Raw genomic sequence first — 26,005 nt, 5'->3', positions numbered from 1 at the left:
CTTATGGTTATTCGCACCCTTTTGTCATCCAGAGGCGGCGGGCCCGATGACAAGCAGAGACCAAGTTTGGTCATTCTGCACCCTTGTATCATCCAGAGGCGGCGGGCCCGATGATACGCGGAAATACCCGAGTGGTTATCCGTATAAACATTCTTTTGCTATCTGTAAGACAGAACGCTTGATAGCATGCAGAGGCTGACACAGTCTTCTGCACCTTTTGTTCCTCCGGGAACAACAAGTCATTTACATGCGGAAATTTCATGGTCACCCGCGACTCTCGTCAACCGAGAGGAGCGAAATTAGTGTCATACACTGATTTTCGTCCGGGGACCTTTGCTTGATGACATGCGACCATTCTTTGGTCCTTGTGAGGTGCTTGGCATCCATCATTAGGCAATTTGTGAAATTCTAGGAGCGACAAGTCATGGTCACCCGCGACTCTCGTCGACCGAGAGGAGCGAAATTAGTGTCATACACTGATTTTCGTCCGGGGACCTTTGCTTGATGACATGCGACCATTCTTTGGTCCTTGTGAGGTGCTTGGCACCCATCATTAGGCAATTTGTGATATTCTGGGAACAACAAGTCATTTGCATGTGGAGATTTTATGGTCACCCGCGACTCTCGTCAAATCGAGAGAAACGAAATTAGTGTCTTATCTTTACTTTCCTTTTATTTCCAATAAAAGACAAGTAAAGAGGGGCAACTGTCATACCCTAATTTCGTCCGGGGACCTTTGCTCGATGACGTGCGACCATTCTTTGGTCCTCGTGAGGTGCTTGGCACCCATCATTAGGCAATTTATGAAATTCCAGGACATGCCGAAAAACCAAAAAAATATTGATGCACAATCCGTAAGTTTCCGTGACACACCGGAAATCAAATGGAAGCATCGTTGCATAATTAAGTGAGGTTCCGTAACATTCCGTAAGTCAAAAAGGGGATGATTATGTAATCCGCAAGGTTCCGTAACATTACGGAAAGAAAACAAGTATCGTTACGAAATTCGTAAGTTTCCGTAACTTTACGAAAAAGGAATCACCAAAAAACAGCAGAGGGGGGTGTACTTAGTAAAAATGGGGGTGCAAATAGCACCCAGGCCCACTTGGGCCCTCTGGAATATTCCTCCAGAAGGCGGTTGCTTCTGGAGGAAGCAACCCTGCTCGCCTGGGCGAGCTGAGCTCGCCTGAGCGAGCTGGGCGGCAACCACCTCCCCTATTTTGCTATAAATAGGGGAGGAAGTGAAGAAGAAAGGGGTTCAGCCCCTTAGGCACTTCTCTCTCTTTCGAATTTGCTTGGAAAAATTGTTTCCGTGAAGAAAATCTAAGCCGAGGCGCTTCCGAAACGTTTCCGTAACGTTTTCCGTGAGGAATCTCGCAAAGCTTTCAACCGTTCTTCGACGTTCTTCATTCGTTCTTCATCGTTCTTCGATCTTCAACGGGTAAGTACCTCGAACCAAGCTTTTCGATTCATTCTATGCACCCGTAGTGGTCCACATTGTGTTTCGTGCATTTTTATTCTCGTTTTGTTTACTTTTTATACCCCCTGTTGACGTGCTTAAGCCATTTTACTTAAGTCATTTCTCGCTTAACTTAAAAATAAAATAAATTTCCACCGAACGTTTGAATTGTATTATCCATTAACTTCGGTTAAAATAAGTTCCGACCGTTCGGTCGTGCCGTAACCACGTTGGAAATCAAAAAGAGGTAAAAAAGTAATATAAATAATAAAAAAAAAACATCTTTTAGTAAAATAAAGCGGAAAATCAATCGGACGTTTTCTCTTTGGGATTTCTCATTCTTAATCGAATTGATTAATAACTAAAGTGAAACTAAGGCTAAAATCAACTCGCCTAGTCAAGTTCGTCCACAAAAATAGGCTTTTGAAGTTCGTCATTTCAATTTCTCACTAAGTAAAATGGATCATTTTTAAGGTCCAACGCCTTAAAATGATCACCTCTTAAAGTAAAAAAGAAACACTTGATAAAAAAGAACTACGTAGGTCTGATTTTCTCATCCCAAATTGAGGAATACGTAGGAGCAAAGGGAAACACCCTTGTCGACCACAAAAAGAAAAAATATAAAAAGGGTATAAAGGACATAGAGACATAAAAGGGAACATAAAAATCAAAGTCATGTTTGCACATTCGATTAAAGGCTGCCGTCCCTTGGGACGGACGTGTGGGGTGCTAATACCTTCCCCGTGCGTAAATACAACTCCCGAACCTTTCAACTTAAAAGTTCGTAGATCGCGTCTTTTCCGGTTTTTCCGACGTTTTCCTCGAATAAACGTTGGTGGCGACTCCGCGCGTATTCCTTTCGTGGAACACGCATCCCGCGAGTCACGCGTCGCCCTCCCGCCGAAGGGTAGGTTGCGACAATGTAATTACACTAAGACACAGACTTTTTAACCCATTATGGAGATATATGATCGACCTAGTAGTTGGAGAAGGGTGGGGGAAAAGGTCGTGGGTTCTAATCTCCCCGCTGACATTTCTAACAAAACTAACAAATTAATATTTATCGATAAAAAATAAAAAAATTAACCCATTACAAGTTGACATACTGATTTCCACATGCAGATTTATCAAATAGCATCAACCTCAAGCTGCAGCAACAGCCTCAGGAATTGCCACAAGCACAACCTTGGGAGGATTAGAACTTGTGCTAGCTCCATCAAGAGGTCCAGTTTTGGCATCCTTTTTGGTTTCTGATGGTGGAGGCTTGGGCTTCATATGTGAAGGGAGATTATGTTTGAGCTTCAATAATATATGGCGCATTCTTGAAAGATCAGTTGGCTTCCCTGGTTTTGGGCCCTGGATTACAGCAATAGAAGGCTTCTTCACTTTGTCCTTTTTCCCTCTCTTCTCTATCGCAGGCACTTCGTGCGGAATGAGTTCACCGATTGTCTTCCAGTAATTTTTGTCAGCTTCAGCATGGAACTTCTCCCGGCTTGCCAAAAATAGCTGCCATACAGTTCACAAAATGAAAATTCAAATATATTTGTTGTTTTACATAATCGTAATATTGGTTTCAGGTATATATAGTGGAGCCAGTTGATCAAATTACCACCTGAAATATTTGAATAAAGAGGGAAAGAAGTTGAAGATAAATGTTCCATTTATTAGGGGGGAAGAAAAGAAAAGAAAACACACACACATCACCAGCGTAGTAGATAATACAATAGACAATTGATACAGCTGAAAATCTGAGAATATGAATAAATAGCAAGATACTAATTCTTTAATCTGAGAAAACTCACACACATGTTCACATTAATATGGTTTATCTTCACTTATTTCTCTCACACTTGAACAATTTGTGGTCCTTTTCCCTTAAAGCAAGCCTAAAATTTCTTCACCTCTTGTGTATAGTGTACATTTACTAATATTGATAGAGGCAAAACTAGGATTTCCTTTTCAATTATCACACAGAATGCCATTGAAATTCTCAGAGGACTCAATCAAAGAAGTGAATTTCAACCTAATCAAATTTCCCAAGGAAAAAAAATAAAAAGCAACACAGAGAAAATATGCAACAAAAAAATTTACCTTCTCTCTTTCCCTGTTAGAAGCCTTGTTTTTCTCAGCATTAACCTCACGCTTTCTGTAGAACTCAATTTTGTACTCTTCAGCTTCCTCTATGATCTGCGACCGCATCTCCTTCTCCTTCTTCTCCTTTTCCTCCAATTGAATCGCGTTTTGCCTGCATCATCATCATCATCACCACCATCATCATTATCATAATGACAAATTCAAAAGCAAATGAGTGAATAGTAATCAACACGCTCTTACATTCTCCATTCTCTCAAAGCAAACCCTTCCTTCGCAACCATATTCGTCGGAGGCGGCAAGATCGGGCCATCTGAGGCACCGAAACCACCATCCACACCCTTCCCATTCTGCTCCGGCGAGAACGCGGCGACGGAGTAGATCGGAGGCGGAGACGAAGTCTCCACCGGCATTGTACGGCGCGCCACCGATAATCGGGGAGGAGTCACCGGTGGAGTCCTTGACCGCGTCGAAGTTGGAGAGGGAGTAGCCGGCCAAAGCGCCGCCATCTTAGAAAGGCTGGCCAGACATTCTGAAGGATGATGACATGGCGTATTTATTCTCCAACGATGTTCCGGCGAGGAGAGGTGGCGTGGGGAATTCGAATCGCGTATTTTAAGGGGGGGTTCGGAGATGCGGTCGAGTGTATTTGGATGCGACGCTGTTTTGACTTGTGTTTGTTGACTGGGTTAGTGTGTGGAGTAAAATTATCTAATAATAACCATTGTAGGACACCTTCTGCTTCACTATCCCCCCACTCACACAACCTGAAAAATACCTTGATGGTATGTTTGATTTTGGAATTGAAAGAAATCAAAAGAAAAGAAAAAAGAGATTGAAAATCTGGATAATTTTGTAGGTTGTTTAATGAGAAAGAAAACTAGAAGAAAAAAAAGTTAGGGAAACCAATAGGAAAAAAAATGAATGAAGAGTAAGATGATTTTGTGGATTATTTGGTACTAAAGAAAACAAAAATAAAAGAAGATGAAAAAAAATTGTGGGTGTGCATAAATACTCTCCTTTTCTTTTCTTTCACTTCAATAAAGAAAAGGAAAATAATATAAAATCTACTTATAATAATAATTTTTCCTTCTTGTATCTCCTTCAATCATCAAAGGATGGATATTGTCAATTCATTTTCTTCTTGAAGTAAACGATATTAATTAACTGAAAATGGCTAGAGGTCCTAAGTCATCATTTACAAGGGAAAGAATTTGAGGGGAAACTTCCTCAATCCAAACTCTATCCTCAAAAAGGGAAGCTAAAGAAGCCAAACTATTAGCTACTTTGTTCACATCCCTTTGAACAAAAGAAAGGGTCTGCGGGTGAGAGGATCCCACAAAGCCTTTACACTCCTAACACTAAACTAGCAAAATAGCTCATATGACCAGAACTTGTATTTCTCCAAGCTTGCACAAGGCATTGGCAATCTAACTCATGAAGGAGGACAGTTGAAAAGGATAGGTGAATAGCAAGCTCCGCTGCCTACCTGAGAGCCAAAGCCTCGACAATATGAACCTCATAACAAGCAGGAAGAAGACGTGAAGCAGCAACCAGGACCTCGCCAGAGTGGTCTCAAAAGATAACATCCAAACCAATTCCCTCATCACAATTTGCTTTTATGACCCCTTGGGTCGAGCACTTCCAGATTGAGCTCTTCTCCACACTTAAATTTGGTTTCTTGCTCAAATCCATTAGGAAGGATTGGGCTCTATCTAGAGTAACATACAAAGGATACTCGGTTTGGTGGAAAACCCATTAATTTCGCTAAAATCATATGCTGAATTTGAGTCCTTCATGATCTTTGGATTTTGAGAGGTGATCCCAAGATAACCGGAGAGTGCAACTAACAAGTCAAAGCAAGCAGAGGAATTCTTGGTGAACATTTTTTACCTGAAAGTGCAACTAGATCATTGAAGTTAAGACCTTGAGCATGATTGAAGGACCTACATCAGTCACCATGCAAAGTATAGGTCTACATTCACTGGCCAAGAAAGGAAAATTCAGCATGATCAATGAATATTAAATTGTTTCTGTGGCGTCCTAAGCATTGAACTACTTTCTCAAGGTGAATTACTTTCATACATCGCAAATGTTTCTGTGGCAAGGCAAACTAAGTAAAACGGATTCTTCCATAAAATGTAATTAAAGTTTTTTTCTTTTGACAATTTCTTATTTTACTAATAACCTTCTAGCCTTTGTTGTGACAAGAAATAAAGATGAATGAATCGTGCAGAGGTATTGATGCTCACTACTTTCTCTTCTTTCATTAAATATTAACAAACGGTAATCCTTAGAAATCAGGAGCTTAATTTTTTTTACCCTAGCAAAGATATTTCTTATTTCACCCTAAATTGGACGGCTAATATAGTTGTAACGTCTATTTCAACATGTGAAGTTTAGTTACAAGAGCAGAAAAATCTAGCAAAAATAATTGAGCCTAAATTTGTTAGGTGTATATTACAAATGACTACTATGCGACAACTATGTTATAACATTCATATAGGAAAAAAAATTATGTAATCGCATAAAATATTCATGGAATTTACGCCAACTTAGCTACACTAACAGTGGCACTATGTAGTTAAGTTTATGGTTTTTCATTTTCGTCCAACTAAGCAAGAAGATATTTCACATACAGAAAATCATACTCAAAACATGCTCCCCCTAATGGAAATAATAATAATAATAATGAAAGTCCTCCAAAGTCCAAACACAAATTGAGCAAAAATTAAAAGAGGATTCATATGATTTCATTGCTGTCTAGATTGGAAATCTCCTTATGAAAGTAGTTCACCTTATGAAAGCATTTGCAAGGAGAAAAGAGGAAAAAAGGAGAAAAGATGATAGTGGGAAATCCTAAGCTTGAAGGGGGTGCAACAGAATAGATGACACACGCATTGTTCCTTACATAACCAAGCATCAACAAGTGGGATTGCTGATTAGGAGACGAAAAAAATAAAATAAAAAATCCCATCTCACTTCCATTACACTTTCATACCCTTGTCCATTATTTTATTTTTTTTGTCCTGCTTTTGATCTAACATTAAAAGGATTCCAATGAGCTTATTTTACATATATGCAACTTGTAAAACTACTATCATGTCAGTCTAAGTGTCTTTTTTTTAGATAGAAAAAGTGTCAACAACTTTATTTTGGATTTTTGAAATTAAAGATAGGTTGGTGAGCCTAACTAGGTTACTAATTCAAGGACACGTGCACAAAGATCTGCAAATATTCTAAAACTCATTTTCGTTTGTGTGTTTGGTTTTTATGCTTCAACTTTTCTACAAGTCTACAATCTTAATTTGTCTTATCCATGGATAGGTCATTGTCTCCTCATATTGGTTTAGAACTATGAATCCTAAGTTCATAGATAAAAAACACTTAAGTAATTAAGAAAATAAATTAATTAATCATTGTTGCCTAAGCCACACATGATGCAATCAAAGGGGCATTGCTTGGACCGTGGATTCAACCTCCACAAAAGTAACTATAAATTAATTAATCAATTAATCATTGTTTGTGGGTCAGATTGGTTAATTAATTTGTCATTGATATTTTGAGATCACAAATTAAGAGCCTAGCATAGACCGAACCAAGCAGTGGCAATGAAAGCAATGGAAGTTCCAATGCTGAACATAGAAATTTATGAACCCTAGAAAACCATAGCGCGAGAGAGGGGTTCTTACCTCGACAGAGAGCTAAGAGACAAAGTGAGGCGGCATAGCAACGGCAAAACAACAGTGAAGTGAGGTCGTGTGGCACAACATTGATTCACTAAGGTTCACGAGAGAAAGGGCGTAGTGAAAGCTTGAGCGAGAGAAGATGCAAAAGTTCCAGAAACCTAAACCTTCGCAAAAATAGAAACACGAATAGAAACACTTGAGTGAAAGAACCTTCGAGTATGAGAGAAACACGAACAAAAACAGAAAACTAAGGGGCTTCAAGGGATTTCTTACCTTTGCAAAGAGTGACAAACACAACGACGACGACAACGAATGGAAGGAGACAAGGCGTGAGAGAGAGGAAAGGGTTAGTGTAAGAGAGAGATGCATGAGAGGCTGAGAAAAGCAATGAAAGGGCATAAGAATGAAAAAGGAAAACTTTCCATTTAAATACAATTTTGTAAAACCGTCGTTGAACGCTTGTTTTCAAGGATGGTTTTTCGTGAAACTGATGTTGTTTTGTGGTTTAAACGAAAATTTCGAGAAACAGTCATAAAATAATATTAATTATTTACAAAAATGTCACCACATTTAAGATAATAATGGTTTTGATAAAATTGTCTTTGAATCAATGTCGTTGAATATCATTTTTATAGTGACCAGTGCATCTTCCTTGACTCTGAATCTTCTCCCCAAAAGAACTTAGCTGACACACTCTCAATTTAAGCACATAGGGATTGACGGATCTTAAAACAACTCATAATGTAAGTCGGGATAGCTTGTATGATGGATTTTATGAGTGTTTCCCTCCCTGATAGTAAAATAAATTTCTCCTTCCAACCATTCAATTTCTTCTAGATCTTCTCTCTAATAAAAGCAAACACCTCGACCTTAGATCTTCCATTGAGGGCAGGTAATCCCAAATACTTCCCATGATCTCTTATTGTCTTAATATTCAAAAATCTCTCAATCTCATTGGACTAGATAGTTGGATGTTTCGACAAAAAGAGAGATCTTGGTATTGTTGAGATTGATCCTCTAACCCGTCACCTATACTCATAAGCACTTATCACTTGGAAGATATGGGTTGCCTCTTCCCTGTTAGCTTGGCCAAAAATAATAGTTTCATTTGTGAGAAAAAGGTGAGTAGTTAGAGGAGCTCTAGTAGATATTCTAACACCATGTAACAAATTATCGACCAAACTAATAATTATGTTCTTGGAATTGAATGATAATATTATTAATGTTTGTAATTTAGGTGATTGTGGTGATATCACTTATTACCTTGCCAGGGCGTGCTAAGAGTACTGTCAGTTTGTTAGAAATTAGCTCTATGAATAAAGCACTTAATTATTTTCATTGTCTCTTTTATTCAATCAATTACAAAATTTATTTGGACATCAAGTACTACTAGAAAAGGGTATTTTACGTCGGTTAAAACAAATTTCCTACGACGGTTATTAACCATTGTCGTAGGCAATATCATAGAAAGTGAAGACTTTCTACGACGGTTACATAAAAAATCATCTTAGAAAAAAGTACTCATCTAAGACGGTTTTGAGCTCAAAACCGTCTTAGAATGATACTTTTTTTAAGACGGCTCTTAGTTAAAAACCGTCTTAGAATGATAGACTTTCTAAGACCTTTTTTAAAAGAACCGTCTTAGAATGTATTTTCTTAGAAAAAACTATTTTGAGGATTCTAAGATGTTTTCTGCCAAAAACGTCTTAGAATTCTAAGACGATTTTTCAGAGAACCGTCTTAGAATGTATTTTTTAAAAAACATTAAAAATTTTATATACATTTCTTGATTCAGCAAGCTAATTAGTTTAGCAAGCACCTCCCATCTTTGAATCAAGTCTTTACCCAAGCGAGCTTCATTAACTTGAATTGTAAATTAAAATATGATAAGAAAGCTCAACAAAAATACAAAAACCTACTGCCTTTTCTCTAGATTTAATAGAAAACTTGATAAACTTGCTCTATAGTCATGCAAATAGACAATGATAGTGATAGGAACTTTGTACATGCATCTTGCTCAAAGGAACAGTATACTACAGTCAAAGAAACAGTTGCAATAACCAAAATATATCATCCAATAATGTTATATTTCCAATATAAAAAAAAAAAGATAATCATGCACTGAATACCTGAAGCTTCCAATCCCATGTTGCACTGAATACCTGAAGCTTCCCTATTCCTTGAAGTGTGCTTTTGTAGGCAAGAAGAGAATGACCTATACCTACACCAATGTTCCTTAAGACAATTGAATCAGTCAAGTCCTTCTACACAGAAAAGAAAAAAATGAATATAGAAAACAACAATTATTTGGGTGAGCTAATCATAATTAGACTATAACTACACTAAATTATGCTTAAAAGTCAATAGATTACAACAAGGTTATCAATTAAAGATTCAAATTGTGAATTGTCAAGCTAATTTTTGAATCTTGAACACTCATTTATATGAAAAATTTAAACTAGAAACAGATAAAGCAACTTAGCTAGGTGTAATTGGAAAAGTAAATGGTAAATCGCCACGTTTTGATTTTTTTTAGTCAACTTAGGTAAGCAGCTACTCATTCTTGAGCAAATCATAAGATGATTTCATATAAGTATAACTCCATAATTTTGGAGTTATTTAACAAAACAACTGTAACCTTTCGTATGGTCAACGAGTTCAATAAATTTGTAAATTATGTTGTAAAGTGTAAATTGAGAAGGTTCACAAAGTGTAAATGTTACAACAAGTATAAACCTCAGTCCTCAACTGCAAAATAGTTATACCTGGATAATGAAATTAATCTTTAGATTTTGGAAAAAGAAAAGAAATACCAATAACTCTAAGTGTTTAGAAGGGATTGAGATAAAAGAATGGAAGAAAAAAAGAATTTAGCATATGTATGAGAATCCATATTAAGCTAAGTATAACAAATTTATTGAAGCAGAGAAGCATGACACTTAAAATAAGAACAAGAGAAAATAGATTAGCATACCAATCATGCAAAACGCCAACAAATCCTCTGTCTTGGATCAAGGGAAGATAATTGAGTCCACTTATTGGGACCACATTCATCACCCACTTATTGAAAGATACCTTTCTGGTCCCAATCAATGTAACATATCAAAGGAAAGAGATGGATATGGCAATTGCTTTGAAGTGAAAGAAGCAATCATAGCAGGAAGCCCCTCTCCAGAGTGAGTTGAACTTGACTGCCAGAAGGCTCATAGTTTGCAATGCACATAGTCCAAAGCTGACTGTCGAAGAAATATGCTCTAAAGCTACCATAGCCATAATCTAAAATAGGTCCCTTAAAGGAACTTTATGACAAACAATTTTAGATGGCACATGTATAGAAAAATTATGGCTTATGGCATATACAAGGTTACCATTTTATGCCCACAGTGAATATTTTTTAGAATATTCATTTATCATTTCATGAAGATAGTTAATATTTATATATTTTTAGTACTAGAATGGAGATAACAAGCTCTTTAGAGTAAAACAACATTAAGTATGCTGAATTTGATAGTGAGCATGTATCAAACTATTGAAATATAAGTACAAAGAATAATCTAAGTGAAGCTGTGAAATTAAACTTAAAGACCTGTTTGTTGTTGATAACAAATAGGAACGCCAAAGCAACTGAGACTATTTCCAATAATTTTACCATCTTTCTCCTTCAGCTACAAAAATACTATGAAACTCAATTTAAATGTTCTAATTGCTGAGAATGAATGTATCGGAAGAGGAACGGAGAAGAGTATTGGTGAAGAAGTTCAATGCTGATGAAGCTGTGCGACTTCTCCATAGTGACACAACCATTTCAAACCTGTAATGCTTAGGGATTCAAGGCCCATTTGCTTAAGTTTATAAAAAGTGATTGTAAAATTATGTAAAACAAAGTCATTTTTCTAGAGATTTATGTAAATCAAAAGTTTGTACTTTTGCTATAATTATATAAAAAAAATACTTTACCTTAAAAAGTCCACATAATTCGATGCCCCTTCAATACGTTAATTGAAAAAAAAAACGAGCAAAGGCATTTTTCAATAAAATACTTTACCTTAAAAAATACGTTTTTATGTTCCAATTTCCCCACACAAAAAATACTTTACCTTAAACGAAACTTTGAATAAATCTAGGCATTTTTTTAATCTTTTAGAAAAGTTTTTTGTTTTTCCAATTCAACCAATTCAAATTCCAATAGAATTGTTTGGGTGATTTTGCCCCTATACTCATCAAGGTTGGCATTCCTATTAAGCTTTTAAGCTGTTATGATTCTCAATTTTTTAATTGGATAATCCAATGCTCATTTTTAGACTATGAGAGTCTTTAAGTTTATGAGTAAATGGCAAGAAATTCTTCAATGGACTTAGTATAGACCAAGTCAATATAATTTATCCTAAATGACCTGGGTACTATGACCTTTTATATATTGATACATGTGTGAATCACACAAAAGGAATCCATAGGTAGAGTTTTTTTCTAACTCATGTTTAATCCCAAAGGAATTCTAGGTTTCATACCTAGGCAGATTGTTTTTCTAACTCATTTTTTTCCATTTAATACTTAATAATTAATAACTCCCCTTAAAGTATTATAAAATACACAACCTTAAGATATTCATCTTTTGATTTAACACAAAGCCACTTTTGAGTAAGTTTGCAACAACACATAAATGAATTAGCAACCAAAAGCCTGGTGGACATAATGAATTAGCAACTTATAGTACCTATTATTTTTAACATGCATTAATTGGTGAAATTTCATTAAGATGCCAACAAAAACAAATAAATTTTGCAATGAGTATGTTTCTTGGTTACTTTACTCAAGATAGATGCTCTATTTGGCATGCTTTATTATATATATTTCTCCAAGGATAAAATACATTGAAACTACAAATGTATTCAACATCACAATCTCACTTTCTAGATGCAAAGCAATGAAATATTAACATTATCAGTGGTCAATGAAGCATATAATCAAATACCTTCCTGATAATGGCATGTGTGTCATAAGCAAGCCGCACATCCACTTCTATCGAAACACAACCAAGGACAAGCTTTGCCATGTCACTACCAACATCTGCAAAAGCCTACAAAATTCCAAGATCAAATCCACAAAACAACCATAGTTAGACTCAAATGAGCTTCACAAGTTATCATTAAATATTTAAATAAAAAATTAAACTTAAAAAGGAGCAAGATAGATAAATAAATAAATACCTTGTTGACAAAACAAGACAATCGTGCGTTAGGATTTTCAACTCCATAACACTCTAAATCAGCTAAATCCATTTCCACAACATTCTATAGAAAAAATAAAAAGTAAAAAATAAAATAAAAAATGTAACTCGTTAACTCGCACTTAGACCAAAGTGCAGATGTTAGGTATATCAAAGATTGAAAATCTGACCCTAAAAATGGTGTCTGGAGGGCCATATATTCCCAAGAGGAGCAAGGAATTGACAGTAGCAGCAGTTGGAGGAAACTTGCAGCAACGTAGGTGCCTTAAATCATTAACTAATCAATTAGATCAAAATTAATTCGAATTTCACAATAGGACGAAGCAAAAACAACATTACTTTTCAAAATCATTGAAAACGACAGTGTCAGGAACGATCTCGCTGAAAGAGGTGCAAAAGAAAGATATAAAAAACTAGAAAATTATACTTGGTTTCTGTTTTAGAAGTTCTCTGCCACAAGGCAAAGGAAGGGGAAGAGAATTAGAAAGGAGGAACAAACCATTCAATTGCTCTAGAATTCACGAGATGCAATAACACTACTTGAAGGAGGTGATAGCTCTACACATTGCGAACCCAAAGTTAGTTCATTTCCTCCTAGAAGCAACAACATTGCTTGAACCTGAAATGATGTCGTAATAGTGACAACAAGAAGAAGCACAAATTAGTTCATTCTCAAAAGAGACGGTGATTTAAAAAGGGAAAAAGTGAAAAGAGAAGGGGAAAAAAGAGCCTTATCAGGTGTAATAGCATTGAAAACATAAACTTGGCCGTGAAACGAGAGCATGAGCTGGCTAGAATCGTTGATAGAGATTTCAAGGCCTGGAACAGCGGAAACATCTTTGACAGCAATGCCATCGTCTTCGATGGTGTGGGAACTGTAATGGATGCGGTGGTCGGAGACGGGGTCGTTAGTCTCTTCGGCGAAGACGATCTGGTTCATGGAGCTGAACATTATTGTTGTTGTTGTTGGAAAGAGGATAGAATTACGAGGGTAAAGTAAAGAGGAACCCTAACCCTAATCCTACTTCTAACCTTATCCTCTTTCTCTTTCTTCGATTCACTCTCGTTCCATTGATTCAACCTTTCTTCGGTTCCTCTAGTGCCGACGAGGTCAGATCTCCATCCGACAAGCTCATTTGACCACTGCCGCGAAATGCATAAATGGTTGGTGTTAGGGATTGCTTAGTTTGGTTTGGTTAGTTGGAGGGAAAGGGAAAAGGTTAGAGATAGAGACTAGAGGGTGTTTTCTGAGTCTAAGAAGGAGGTTTAGAAACAAAAATCATAGGATTTTTCAAAAAAGCGAGGTGGAAGAAAGGAACACATGTTTTTTCTCGAGTACAAAACTAGAGAATGAGAGTTAGAATACAAAGAGGCAAGAGAGAGTAAAGGAAGACCTTTAAAAATGTCAAAAATCTTCTAAGACGGTTTTGTAAAACCATCTTAGAATGGTATCCTTCTAAGACGGTTTTGCAAAAATTGTCTTAGAATGACAATCATTCTAAGGCGATTTTTGCAAAACCGTCTTAGATTCATAGTTTCTAAAGCGGTTTGCAAAACCCTCTTAGAATAGTTATATTTATTTACAAAATGTCATCATGTTTCTTTCTAAGATTGTTTTTTATCGACCGATGTTAAATCAACGTCTTAAAAAAATATTTTTCTAGTAGTGAAGTCTTGTTTGAGGACATACTCAGGTTAGATGGAAGCAACAATTTTGAAAGTTGGAATTAACATTTTCAATTATTCTGAAAAATTAAATTTAAAACAATAATAAAATTTATATTTAAATCTTTGCATCTATCTATCTTAAATTTTTATTGTCTTCAAAAGCAATTGGCTTACTTATATACAAAACAAAATATTTGAATGTCATATTTGTAATAAGATTTGAGTAAAAAATATACATAACCAAGTTATTTTAATAAAGGATATTCTTATAAAATAATTATATATTACAAAAGTTGTACTATAACTAAACATGAAAATCTTTAATTCCCAAAAACACATGCAAATATTTTTAGGAATATTTTATAACTAACCAAATATTTTTTAACTATTCATAGAAAATATGATTTCTAGAAATTATAATTTTTAGGAATCATGATGAAATGTCTTATAAAGGCACTAGTTAATGAATACAAAATAGAAAAATTTATAAAAAAAATAGTATCATTAACACATTTCTATTGGCATTTTTTTTAGAAATCATAAGTATTTTCCACTCCATTTGTATAAAACTGCTATTGTTAATGATAATTTATCTCTCCAAGTATTTAATTTAACTATATATATTTATTATTTGAATTGAAGATCATTGGTCAAATTAATACAACTTATTGTTGTCTTCACTATCACTATCATTGCTATCACAATTGCCATAAGGCGATGATGGATCTGAGAAAGGCAATGGAGAATGGAACATGAAGGAAGATGCAAGAAAAAACAAGGATAAGAAAAAGAGTTTGAAGGTAGAGAGAGTATAGAGATTGAAATGTGAAGAAATTAAATTTAAAGTATTTATTTTATTTTAATACATAACTAAAAACTTAAATATTTTTTTTGCTACTTAAAATGTGATTTTTTCTTGTTTTAGTCCCTATAAATTATATTTATTTTGATTTTTGTTCGTATAAGTTACTAACGACGTGACATTCTCATATTGATAGTGGCATGATGATCTCATCCATTACATCATTATTTTTGTAATAAAGACTAACAACAAAAATAAAAAACAAAATAAACTTAATTTATAGGAATTAAAGCGAGAAAAATATTTTACAAGGATAAAAAAACACTAAATTACATAGATAAAATATATATTTAAGTAAAACTAGTCAGTAACCCATGCATACGTACGGGTCGTTCATCAATTGATTTTTGATGAATGAATTAAAAGAAAGGTATAGTAAAAAAAATAGAGTAATATAGAGGATTACTGCATAGGCAAACTAGTAAACAAAGGGAACTTACCCAAAAACAAAGCAGTGAAAGAAAAAGAAAAACAAAAAGGAAGAAGGTGTGAATGTATGTATACATGATTTTGATGATGTCAAAGAAGAATCTAACAAGGCTGCTTCAAATGATAAGCATTTGCTTCAAGAATAATTCAAGATTGCTTCAACAAACAAAGCCTTGTTTTAAGATTCACTAAAGACCAAGCCTTGCCTTAAAACAAAGTGCTTTCAAGACATGCAAGGCTCTGGTAATCGATTACCAGGAGATGTAATCGATTACCAGAAGACAGGGTTGAGAAATAGCTGTTGAAAAATGTTTTGAATTTGAATTTTCAACATGTAATCGATTACCATATGTCTGTAATCGATTACCAGCAACGAAACTTTGGAAATTCAAATTCAAAAGTCATAACCCTTCAAATTATAACTGTGTAATCGATTACAAAAACATTGTAATCGATTACCAGTGAAAAGTTTTTAGAAAATCTGCCAACAGTCACATCTTTTCATTAGATTTGTGAATGGTCATCAAAGGCCTATAAATAGGTGACTTGGGCACGAATTTTATACAGAGAGTATTTTTGGTCCAAAATGTCTTATCCTCTCAAAAGACAATGAGAGAGATTCCAAAAGAACTTCATTGTCAAATGCTCTCTCAAAAGAAATCCTTGACCAAACACTTGCAAAATCTATAAGGATTCTTACATGATCTTCATTGTAATATTCTTCTCTTGAAGAGAGAATTCTTCTTCCATTCTTCTTATTCAATGAGATTGGTTAAGAGACTGTGAGTCTCTTGTTGTAAAGCATCTGAACACAAGGGATGGGTTGTCCCTGTGTGGTTCAGACTTTGTAAAGGATTTTACAAAGATAGTGGAAATCTCAAGTGGGTTGCTTGAGTACTGGATGTAGGCACGGGAAGTGGCCGAACCAGTATAAAATTGTGTTTGCATTTTCTCTTCCCTTATCTTATTTATTTTGTTGCAATCAATTGTGTCTTGCATGTTTAAAGAACATTGTTAAATTGATTGTTGTTGCTTCTTCTGTATTCTAAGCCTATCCCTCGTAAGATTATTGAGGCCACAAGGTCCAACAAGTGGTATCAGAGCAGGATTCTTGTATAAAGTTTAAAAACTTCAAGAATAGATATGGCCTCATCCAAATTTCCATTTTCTGAGGAAAATTCTATCAATAGGCTCATATGTTCAATGGTGAGGGTTATCATTATTGGAAAACCTGAATGAAGATCTTTAAAGAAGCCAAACAAGTGGTATCGGAGCTTCATTCTTGTATAAAGTTTAGAAGCTTCAAGAAAAAGATGGCCTCAGCAAATTCCTTATTTCCGGAAGGGAATTCTATCAATAGGCTCTTATGTTCAATGATGAGGGTTATCATTATTGGAAAACCCGAATGCAAATCTTTATAGAAGCCATAGATCTAAAGATATGGGAAGCCATTGAATTTGATTCCTTTATTCCTACAATGGTAGAGAGAAATGAAACTATATAAAAAAAAAAAACTGGAGAAGAAAGAAGATAATGATGAAAGAAGAAAGAAGAAGATTCCTCTTTAGCCCCAAAATGCTAAGTGCAATCAACTTGGGCACATGAGATTCAATTGTCCTGTGTTTAAAAGAAGAATGAAAAAAAATCCGACAAGATGAATTTCAAAGAGAAGAAAGAAAAGAAAGGATATATCACTTGGGAAGATAATGTCATAAATTATTCAAGTGATTCAGAGAAGAAAATCATAAGTTTGGGTGTCATGATGAAAGACTATGAAAATGGAGAAGAACAAAGTCGATACATTGATAGCAATTTCTCCAAACACATGGCATGCATCAAAGTTTATTCATATTTCTCCCCAAAATAAATGTGATTTATGGAGACAACAAACAAAGGCCACTTGATCAACAACCCCAACAAGTAATATCAAATGATACCAACAGGTCACTTGTCTTTGATTGATTACTTTTAATGCTTGTTTTCTACTTGAGTTTAGACTGTCCTTGATGATTGTGATTGAATTTGATTGACTGTGTTTGATGATTGATTGATTGTATTTTTTATTGTGTGTTTGATTGTATTGTCTTTGATGTTTGTTCCTGATTGAGTTTTTGATTGTTTTTAAAGAATCTATTAAACTTTTCAAATTAGTTTCATGTTTTAAGAAAACTATTTCAAATTTAGAAAAGGAAATTTTGAAATTTGAAAAGTTAAATTTGCAAATTGAAAATTAAAATTTTTGGAAGTTGAAAGTTGGAAGTAGTTATTGGAAGTTGAAAGTTAAAAATGGAAGTTGGGAGTTGGAAGTGGAAGTTACTGGAAGTTGGAAGTGGAAGTTACTGGAAGTTGGAAGTTGGAAATGAAAGTTATTGGAAGTTGAAAGTTGAAAATGGAGGTTGGAAGTTGGAAGGGGAAGTTACTAAAAGTTGAAGTTGGAAGTTGGAATTTGAAATTTAAAATTTAAAATTTGAAATTTGAAATTTGAATTTTGAATTTTGAATTTTGAATTTTGAATTTTTTTTAATAATAGAAATTATTGTGTATAGTTAGTTGATTGTTAATTTAATTAATTTGATTTGAAATATTTGATGATTGATTGTATTTGATTGTGTTTGGTTGATGTGTTATTGTACTTCTTTTTGCTTGATAATATTGAATGATTGTTTTAATGCCTTTTGGTATCACTTGATTCTCATACATTGCAACAAGTGGTAACATTTTACTCCTCTCTATTCATGATTTGTTTTTGATGTTGACAAAGGGGGAGAGAAAGATAAAAGATAAAATAGTAAGAAAAATTATCTATTGTTTATGAGACAATTTGTTTACATAAGAAAAATATGAAATCTTCAACTGTCTCATATAAGCAATCATTGCAAAACCAAGGGGGAGTAAACTATATGCAAATAGATATTTTTTCTTTGTTGTTGCTCCTAACCTACAGGTGGTTGTCATCATCAAAAAGGGGGAGAATGTAAATCATGAAGATTTTGATGATATCAAGAAGAATTAAGAATTTTCTTGAGAAAGGGGGAGAATGTAAATCATGCAAGCTTTGATGGTGTCGAGAAGAAATCACATGTTTGTCATCATCAAAAAGGGGGAGAATGTGAATGTATGTATACATGATTTTGATGATGTCAAAGAAGAATCTAACAAGGCTGCTTCAAATGATAAGCATTTGCTTCAAGAATAATTCAAGATTGCTTCAACAAACAAAGCCTTGTTTTAAGATTCACTAAAGACCAAGCCTTGCCTTAAAACAAAGTGTTTTCAAGACATGCAAGGCTCTGGTAATCGATTACCAGAAGACAGGGTTGAGAAATAGCTGTTGAAAAAGGTTTTGAATTTGAATTTTCAACATGTAATCGATTACCATATGTCTGTAATCGATTACCAGCAACGAAACTTTGGAAATTCAAATTCAAAAGTCATAATTCTTCAAATTATAACTGTGTAATCGATTACACAAACATTGTAATCGATTACCAGTGGAAAGTTTTCAGAAAATCTGCCAACAGTCACATCTTTTCATTAGATTTGTGAATGGTCATCAAAGGCCTATAAATAGGTGACTTGGGCACGAATTTTAGACAGAGAGTATTTTTGGTCCAAAATGTCTTATCCTCTCAAAAGACAATGAGAGAGATTCCAAAAGAACTTCATTGTCAAATGCTCTCTCAAAAGAAATCATTGACCAAACACTTGCAAAATCTATAAGGATTCTTACATGATCTTCATTGTAATATTCTTCTCTTGAAGAGAGAATTCTTCTTCTATTCTTCTTATTCAATGAGATTGGTTAAGAGACTGTGAGTCTCTTGTTGTAAAGCATCTGAACACAAGGGATGGGTTGTCCCTGTGTGGTTCAGACTTTGTAAAGGATTTTACAAAGATAGTGGAAATCTCAAGTGGGTTGCTTGAGTACTGGACGTAGGCACGGGTTGTGGCCGAACCAGTATAAAACTGTGTTTGCATTCTCTCTTCCCTTATCTTATTTATTTTGTTGCAATCAATTTTGTCTTGCATGTTTATAGAACATTATTAAATTGATTGTTGTTGCTTCTTCTGCATTCTAAGCCTATCCCTCTTAAGATTATTGAGGCCACAAGGTCCAACAGATGGAAATACCTGAAGGTAAGTGTGTTGCACTGGAGAAAGAGAAATGCAAAAAGGAAGAAGGAAATACCTAAAGGTGAGTGTGTTGTGGTGGAGAAAGAGAAATGTGAATCCGAAAGGAGAAGAGGTAAATGTGGCGGTGGAGGTTGAGCTATATCCTACAAGAACGACGGCGAGATAAACCATGGCTACCTAACCCATCCTCAAACCCTAACCAAAATCATAAAAAATAGAATGAAGATGAGAAGAGAGCCATATCAAGAACAGAAAATGCAACACGCACAACACAATGCCAACCACAACGTTTCTGGAACCCTCCTACAAAGATGAAGGGAGAGGAAAAATTCACTCTATCGCTGCCACATGTCAACAACTCTACCACGCGCCAGCAAATTACGCAAAGTCCAAAATGACCAAAAAACCAACAAATGTGCCACGTTTCAAACTGCTAGGTAGGGGCACAACAGGGTTTTACAGGGGCTTTTTTTCCACTGCTTTTTGTTGACTTTGCCATGTGTCACTATTTGATTGGCGGATTTCAATTTCCCATTTAATTTCACTTAGCAATCAAAGTTGTGCTCGCCACATGTCGCTTCTTGATTGGCAAATTTCAAATCCCAATTTAATTTCATTTGATAATCAAAACTGTCTTCTCTCTCCTGCATTTTCTCTGTTACTCTATCTCTGCCTCAATCTTCTCTTTCTCCATTTTTCTCTTCCTCAATCTTCTCATCTTTTCCTTTTATTCTTTCTGTTTCTTCCTTCATGCAGGTTGCATTAACAACGGCGATGCTAAAGGTGATGGCGCTTTGCCCATGCACGGGTTGCAACAATAGGATTCACAGGCCAGTGTTGAAAAATAAGGGTGTCATTTTCATCTATTTATTGATTTGGCATTTATTTTTTGTTTGTTTTTTTATTGACGTGTGTTGAAATAGTGTGGCGTAGGAGTTAATGACATGGGTATAGATAGAGGGAGGGGAATGGTGATGGTGAAGGGCACGATGGACGTGGCAGCTTTGGCAAAGAAGTTGTCAGAGAAGTTAAGAGAAAGATAGAGGTTCTTCTATTTTGATTTAATTAAAATGGTGTTTATGTTTTTTTTGTATGATTTTTTGTGGTTTGATTTTTGGGACAAGCTAGAGTAACAACAGCGATGCTGAAGGTGACGACGCTTTGCCCATGCAAGGATTGCAACAATAGGATTTACAGTTAAAATAAAAAGGAAAAAAAAGATGGTCATAAATTTATGTAATATAAAGCATTACTGCATAGGCAAACTGGTAAACAAAGGGATTATTGCATAGGCAAACTAGTACTTGTATGAATTTCACCAATGTAACCGCATGAAAGTTAATGCTTCCTAAAAGGAAAGTGGTTTTATTTGTTATTACCACCTACACACACTAGGAATCTCTAATAAAAATCTCAATGTTCACTCCCGACATTACAACATAAAAAAGGGCTTTCAGAATAATAATAATAATAATAACAACAACAACAACAACAACAACAACAATGTAACTGCATGAAAGTTAATGTTTCCTAAGAGGAAAATGGTTTTCTTTGTTATTACCACCTACACACACCTAGAATCTCATAGAAAAAAATCTTAATGTTCACTCCCGGCATTACAACATAAAAAAGGGATTTCAGCTAGAGCATACACTATAATAATAATAATAATAACAACAACAACAATAATAATAAACATGGCGGAGAAATAGGGAGAGAGAGGATAGTTCCGATTATTAAGTGAAATTAAATGAGGAGTTGAAATCCACCAATCAGGGAGTGACATATGTTCGAAACTTGATATGCAATGCGACACTTGGCAGTGGCAACCAAACAAAATGGTGCAAAAAAAGGGAGGGGTAAAATGACCAAAAAACCGAAAAAAGTCCCACGTGTCATAGCCTTAGATTTTTCTCTCTCTTCATGTTGAAGGTTTCAAAACCCTGTGTAAGTTGCAGTGAAAGAAAAAGAAAAAGAAAAAGAAAGAAGGGAATACCTGAAGGTGAGTGTGTTGCGATAAAAACTCATACTCAGTTTGAATTGTAGGCTGCAACTTGCCTGCATGAAGTTGGAATCGCTAGTAATCGCCTGCATGAAGGAAGAAACAGAAAGAATAAAAGGAAAAAAGGAGAAGATTCATGAAGAGAAAGATGGAGAAAGAGAAGATTGAGGGAGAGAGAGTAACAGAGAAAACACAGGAAAGAGAAGACAGTTCTGAGTATTAAGTGGAATTAAATGGGGAGTTGAAATCCGCCCATCAGAGGGTTCCAGAAGCTTGTCTGTATGCATGGGTCATTACATTGCCTAAAAAAAGTATATATGAGACCCTATATTATGTCATTTTTCTTATAGTATCTTCCTTAAAGAAAGGTTAATTTTTTCTTTCTTAAATATACTTCCATATTAATATCACACATGTATTTATAATTACTTATCCAATTATCCTCTTATGACACAAATCCAATGTTTAATGTAAAATACTAAAGAACACAAAGGGAAGGCGATGAGTTGAGGCTGAGGTCCCCTCTCACTTGTCGATCACCAGTCCTAATTCTTTTGAATATTTGGAAAAATGGTAGGGTCATGGGATTATTATTATTATTATTATTATTATTATTATTATTATTATTATTATTATTATTATTATTATTATTATTATTATTATTATTATTATTATTATTATTATTATTATTATTATTATGTAGGCTTTGTTCTTCTATAGTTTCTTCGTTGGTTTTCTAATCAGAAGCCGAGAAAATATTTCAAGATTCCACTTTGGTATTGTATGTTTGGTTTCTTTGGGTCCCTTAAAAAAAGGATGCACTTTGGGACTTTATTCTTCAACACCGCCCTGTGAATCCTATTGTTGCAACCCTTACATGGGAAAAGTGTTGTCACCTTCAGCACCGTCGTTGTTACTGCAGCTTGCCCCAAAAATCAAACCACAAAAAAGCAGACCAAAAAAAGAAAAAGAAACGTAATCAAAATCGCAAAAAATAGAATGAAGATGAGAAGAGAACTGTATCAAAAACAGAAAATGCAACACACACAGTACATTCCGATTTTCAAAGCAAACTCACTCCTTTGATAATATGATTCTCTTGCTCCATTGTGCCCGCCGAAGATGCAACACACTTGTTGGGAACAACAATCGCGCCTATTTATTTACGAAAACTGAATTACATTATCAAAATAACGAAAACAGAAGATGGACAAAAGCCGGAGAAAGAAAAGATTAACAAAGAGAGAGAGTAATGAGGAAGAAAAGATTTTGGATTTGAGCCAGATTATTAAGCGAAGTTACATGGGAAGTTGAAACCCGCCAATTGGAGAATGACACACACCAGGAATCTCAAAGAAAAATCTCAATGTTCACTCCCGACATTACAACATAAAAAAGGGTCTTCAACTAGAGTATAATAATAATAATAACAACAACAACAACAACAACAACAACAACAATAAAATTAAATAGAATCCTAATCCAGCTTCCTGCAACAACAATAAACTTTATGATTTAAAATGTAAAATTGTAATATGATATAAACAGTATATATAGCTGCATACTTTTGGAGACTCCAATAATAATAATAACAATAATAATAATAATAAAGCATTTCAGGTATGGGCACAACAGTGGTGAAATAACATTTTAGGTATGGTGGAAAGAACAAAATTAAATCTTATGATGTACACAAAATACTAAATTAGATGAGAATAAGATATAATATAAATTATGCACAAATAGCAAAATTACTCACAATATTACCAATTCTGAAAACTATAAATATTATAATTCTATAATTAAAATATAAAAATCATATCTTATTTATGTGATTAATTTTCTTAAAATGATATATAAATTGTATTTTTTAGAAATTATAATTATTATTTAAATATTTTTAATATTTTAATAATAATATAATTTAAATCACGTGTCAAAATTATTATATACATTCTGTATAATATGCTGATTAAAAACTAATATATATTATATAAACCAATATATTATATAGTACGTGCAATGCATACTAACATATCAATATATATATATATATATATATATATATTTCATTTTAGAGTTAAAAAACAATACATGATGAGATATAATTAAAACTATGAGAGGTAGAGCGTAAAATTTTGAAGCCTTTTCACAAAATTCACCTTAGAGTTAGAAATAAATTGAAACTCCACTTTGCATCTATTCAAAATAAGATTGAATTTTGTAATTCCTTTAGAGCAGCTATTGAATGAATCCACAACACTTATACAATATGTTGAGATGATGGATCCAGTTAATGGCCCTGGAGAGTGCCCAAACTTCAGCTTCCTTTGGGGATGGCATACCTGATGCGTGGAAGGTTATTTTCATGAAATTTCCTTTGTTGTCACGTCAACAAACACCAGCATCGAATGATTTGTTATCCGAGAAAGTAGCAGCATCAAGATTCCATTTGAAGTAATTTTTTTGGGGAGGAGATCACGTTGTGATGTTGCTACTATTGACTCCATCAGCTGATTGTTCAATGTACTTAGTAGATTCACGATCGCAGGGGCAAAAATTTAGTGTTTTCCTCATCGTGGTTGACCATCATCTCAAGGCTATACCTGACAATGTATATAAGAGTGTAAGAAAGAGTGATAAATGAAAGGCACACCAATTGGAGTGCAATAACTGCTGCCAAGGTTAACATGATCAGTTTTTTTCTGGCATTGAATGCAACCTGGATAACATGATGAATGGTTATCCATAACAATTCTATTAATGGTGCCGATAGTAAGACAAACTATTTTATGGCAAAAAACATAGGGATCCGATTTTGGGCCAACTGGTGGAGGAATTCAATAAATAGCAGCACTTTGATTAGAGTTAATAGAGTTTGGTTGCCACTACTTTGGATTGGACTTTCTATTGCACAAAACAAATAGGAAACGTAAATAACAGGTTTAGCTCAGAAATGTAGTTAATCTCAGAAATGGTCTTGGACTTAGCTCTTGAAAGAAATACATCATTTGACAATAATTGACTTGAAAGAATTGCTAACTAATATAGGATTATTTTCTGACTTAACAAAGTAGTAAAACACTTGCATGTCATCATCTTTTTCTCCTAAGCCAACATTTCCTAAATAACCTTTGTCATAGGGTAATTCAAATTCAAATCGATTAATACAATCTATATAGGAGTTCACACATATTGGAATTAGCTGGTCAAATAGAAGGGTAACAATAATTAAATCTAAATCTAGTAATTGTTATTATAGGAATTAACATAGAAAGTTTGTATATAAAAAAGCACCTATTTAAAAGGTAAGACCTGAAAATGAAGAGAAGCAAAGATTTATTATAAAAGACATAGTAAGGCCAATACATACCACATTGTATAGAAGACATAGTATATGTTCACTAAATATAGCGTAGGAGTAGAATGTCAACATATCCAAGGATATCATAAGTACCTTGGAATATACCTGAAGTATTTGGGTATGATAGCAGCTTAAAAACTAAATGAGAAATCTGCTACTTTCAACTGAGGCAAAAGATATAAGTTAGTCACATTTGTGTCCCAAATTTGCTATGGTACCTCTCTTGTCCTGCTGTGTCCCAAATCTCAAACATTTTTCATGCATATCCCGAACCAAAATTGATTATCTTGCCATCTTCCTCGTAAGGAAATAGAAGAGGGTATTGTAGAGCTAGATAGCTAGAATGTAATTCATGGATCCTTTGTAATTGTCCATGCTGAGTTTCAACAATAATATCTCTTTTTGAATTTGCATCAAAATCGTCTGGTCTGAAGGAGTCACACACATATGTTGTTCCCTAACATAAATTTTAGAATTCACTATCATATTGAAGAGAAGCAAATAAGAAAATGATATCAGATTTTCTAACACAACAAGTAATTTTATACCTTAGTTTTAGGGTACCACAGAAATATGAAAAATGTCAACTTAGCTTCACTGTATATTGAGACCCTTCATGAAGAAAGTAATTCAAAAATAAGAAATCATAAACTTTTTTTTTTGTAATAAGCAGATCTCAGTATAAACTTTTTTTGTCAATAAGAAATCCCTATGGATTACATGCTTTCTATGGCAATATATAAGGGGTCGGGCCAATGATGCAACATATTGCCTCAATCACAAAAGAAACATTAATTTGTCAATCAATATGGAATTTTGTAAGCCACAAACAATAGCATATGGGCAGAGGAAAAGAAGGAATGTTATTGTATGATATGTACTTACAATAGTTACACACTTACATGCCTTTTAGATGAAATTGCAATTCCTTGTAAACATCACCTTTGGGTGCATACTCTAAAATCAAATAAACTCGTTCCTGCAATAGATAATTCAAAAATCATAAATAGAAAGGTATCCCAAAATCAGGACACACATGGACTTTCAAGATTAAAAACCAAAACTTCATTTAGGCATCTC

The 26,005-nt window shown here is 34.4% G+C and overlaps 1 protein-coding gene across 5 annotated transcripts; it reads right to left on the bottom strand.

The window, feature by feature from the left end:
- Positions 1-2,387: 2,387 nt before the first annotated feature.
- Positions 2,388-7,670, bottom strand: LOC100783050 (clathrin light chain 1). Of its 5 annotated transcripts, none has more exons than XM_041009177.1 (5): positions 7,513-7,670; positions 7,243-7,403; positions 3,794-5,534; positions 3,551-3,704; positions 2,388-2,965 (listed from the first exon to the last, which is right to left on the bottom strand). In XM_041009177.1, exons 3-5 carry the CDS (start codon positions 4,057-4,059, stop codon positions 2,603-2,605), a joined length of 783 nt encoding a protein of 260 aa, XP_040865111.1. In that variant the 5' UTR covers positions 4,060-5,534; positions 7,243-7,403; positions 7,513-7,670; the 3' UTR covers positions 2,388-2,602. The 5 variants fall into 5 exon arrangements, with proteins under 5 accessions (XP_040865111.1, XP_014630110.1, XP_003516355.1 ...); XM_014774624.3 differs by having other exon boundaries at positions 3,794-5,455; XM_003516307.5 differs by having other exon boundaries at positions 3,794-5,443.
- Between the last annotated feature and the right edge of the window lie 18,335 nt (positions 7,671-26,005).

This window comes from Glycine max, chromosome 1, assembly GCF_000004515.6.
Source record: "Glycine max cultivar Williams 82 chromosome 1, Glycine_max_v4.0, whole genome shotgun sequence".
Lineage (NCBI taxonomy): Eukaryota > Viridiplantae > Streptophyta > Magnoliopsida > Fabales > Fabaceae > Glycine > Glycine max.
The sequence above is the reverse complement of the archived record's forward strand: the minus strand, read 5'-3'. Positions and strand labels throughout refer to the sequence as shown.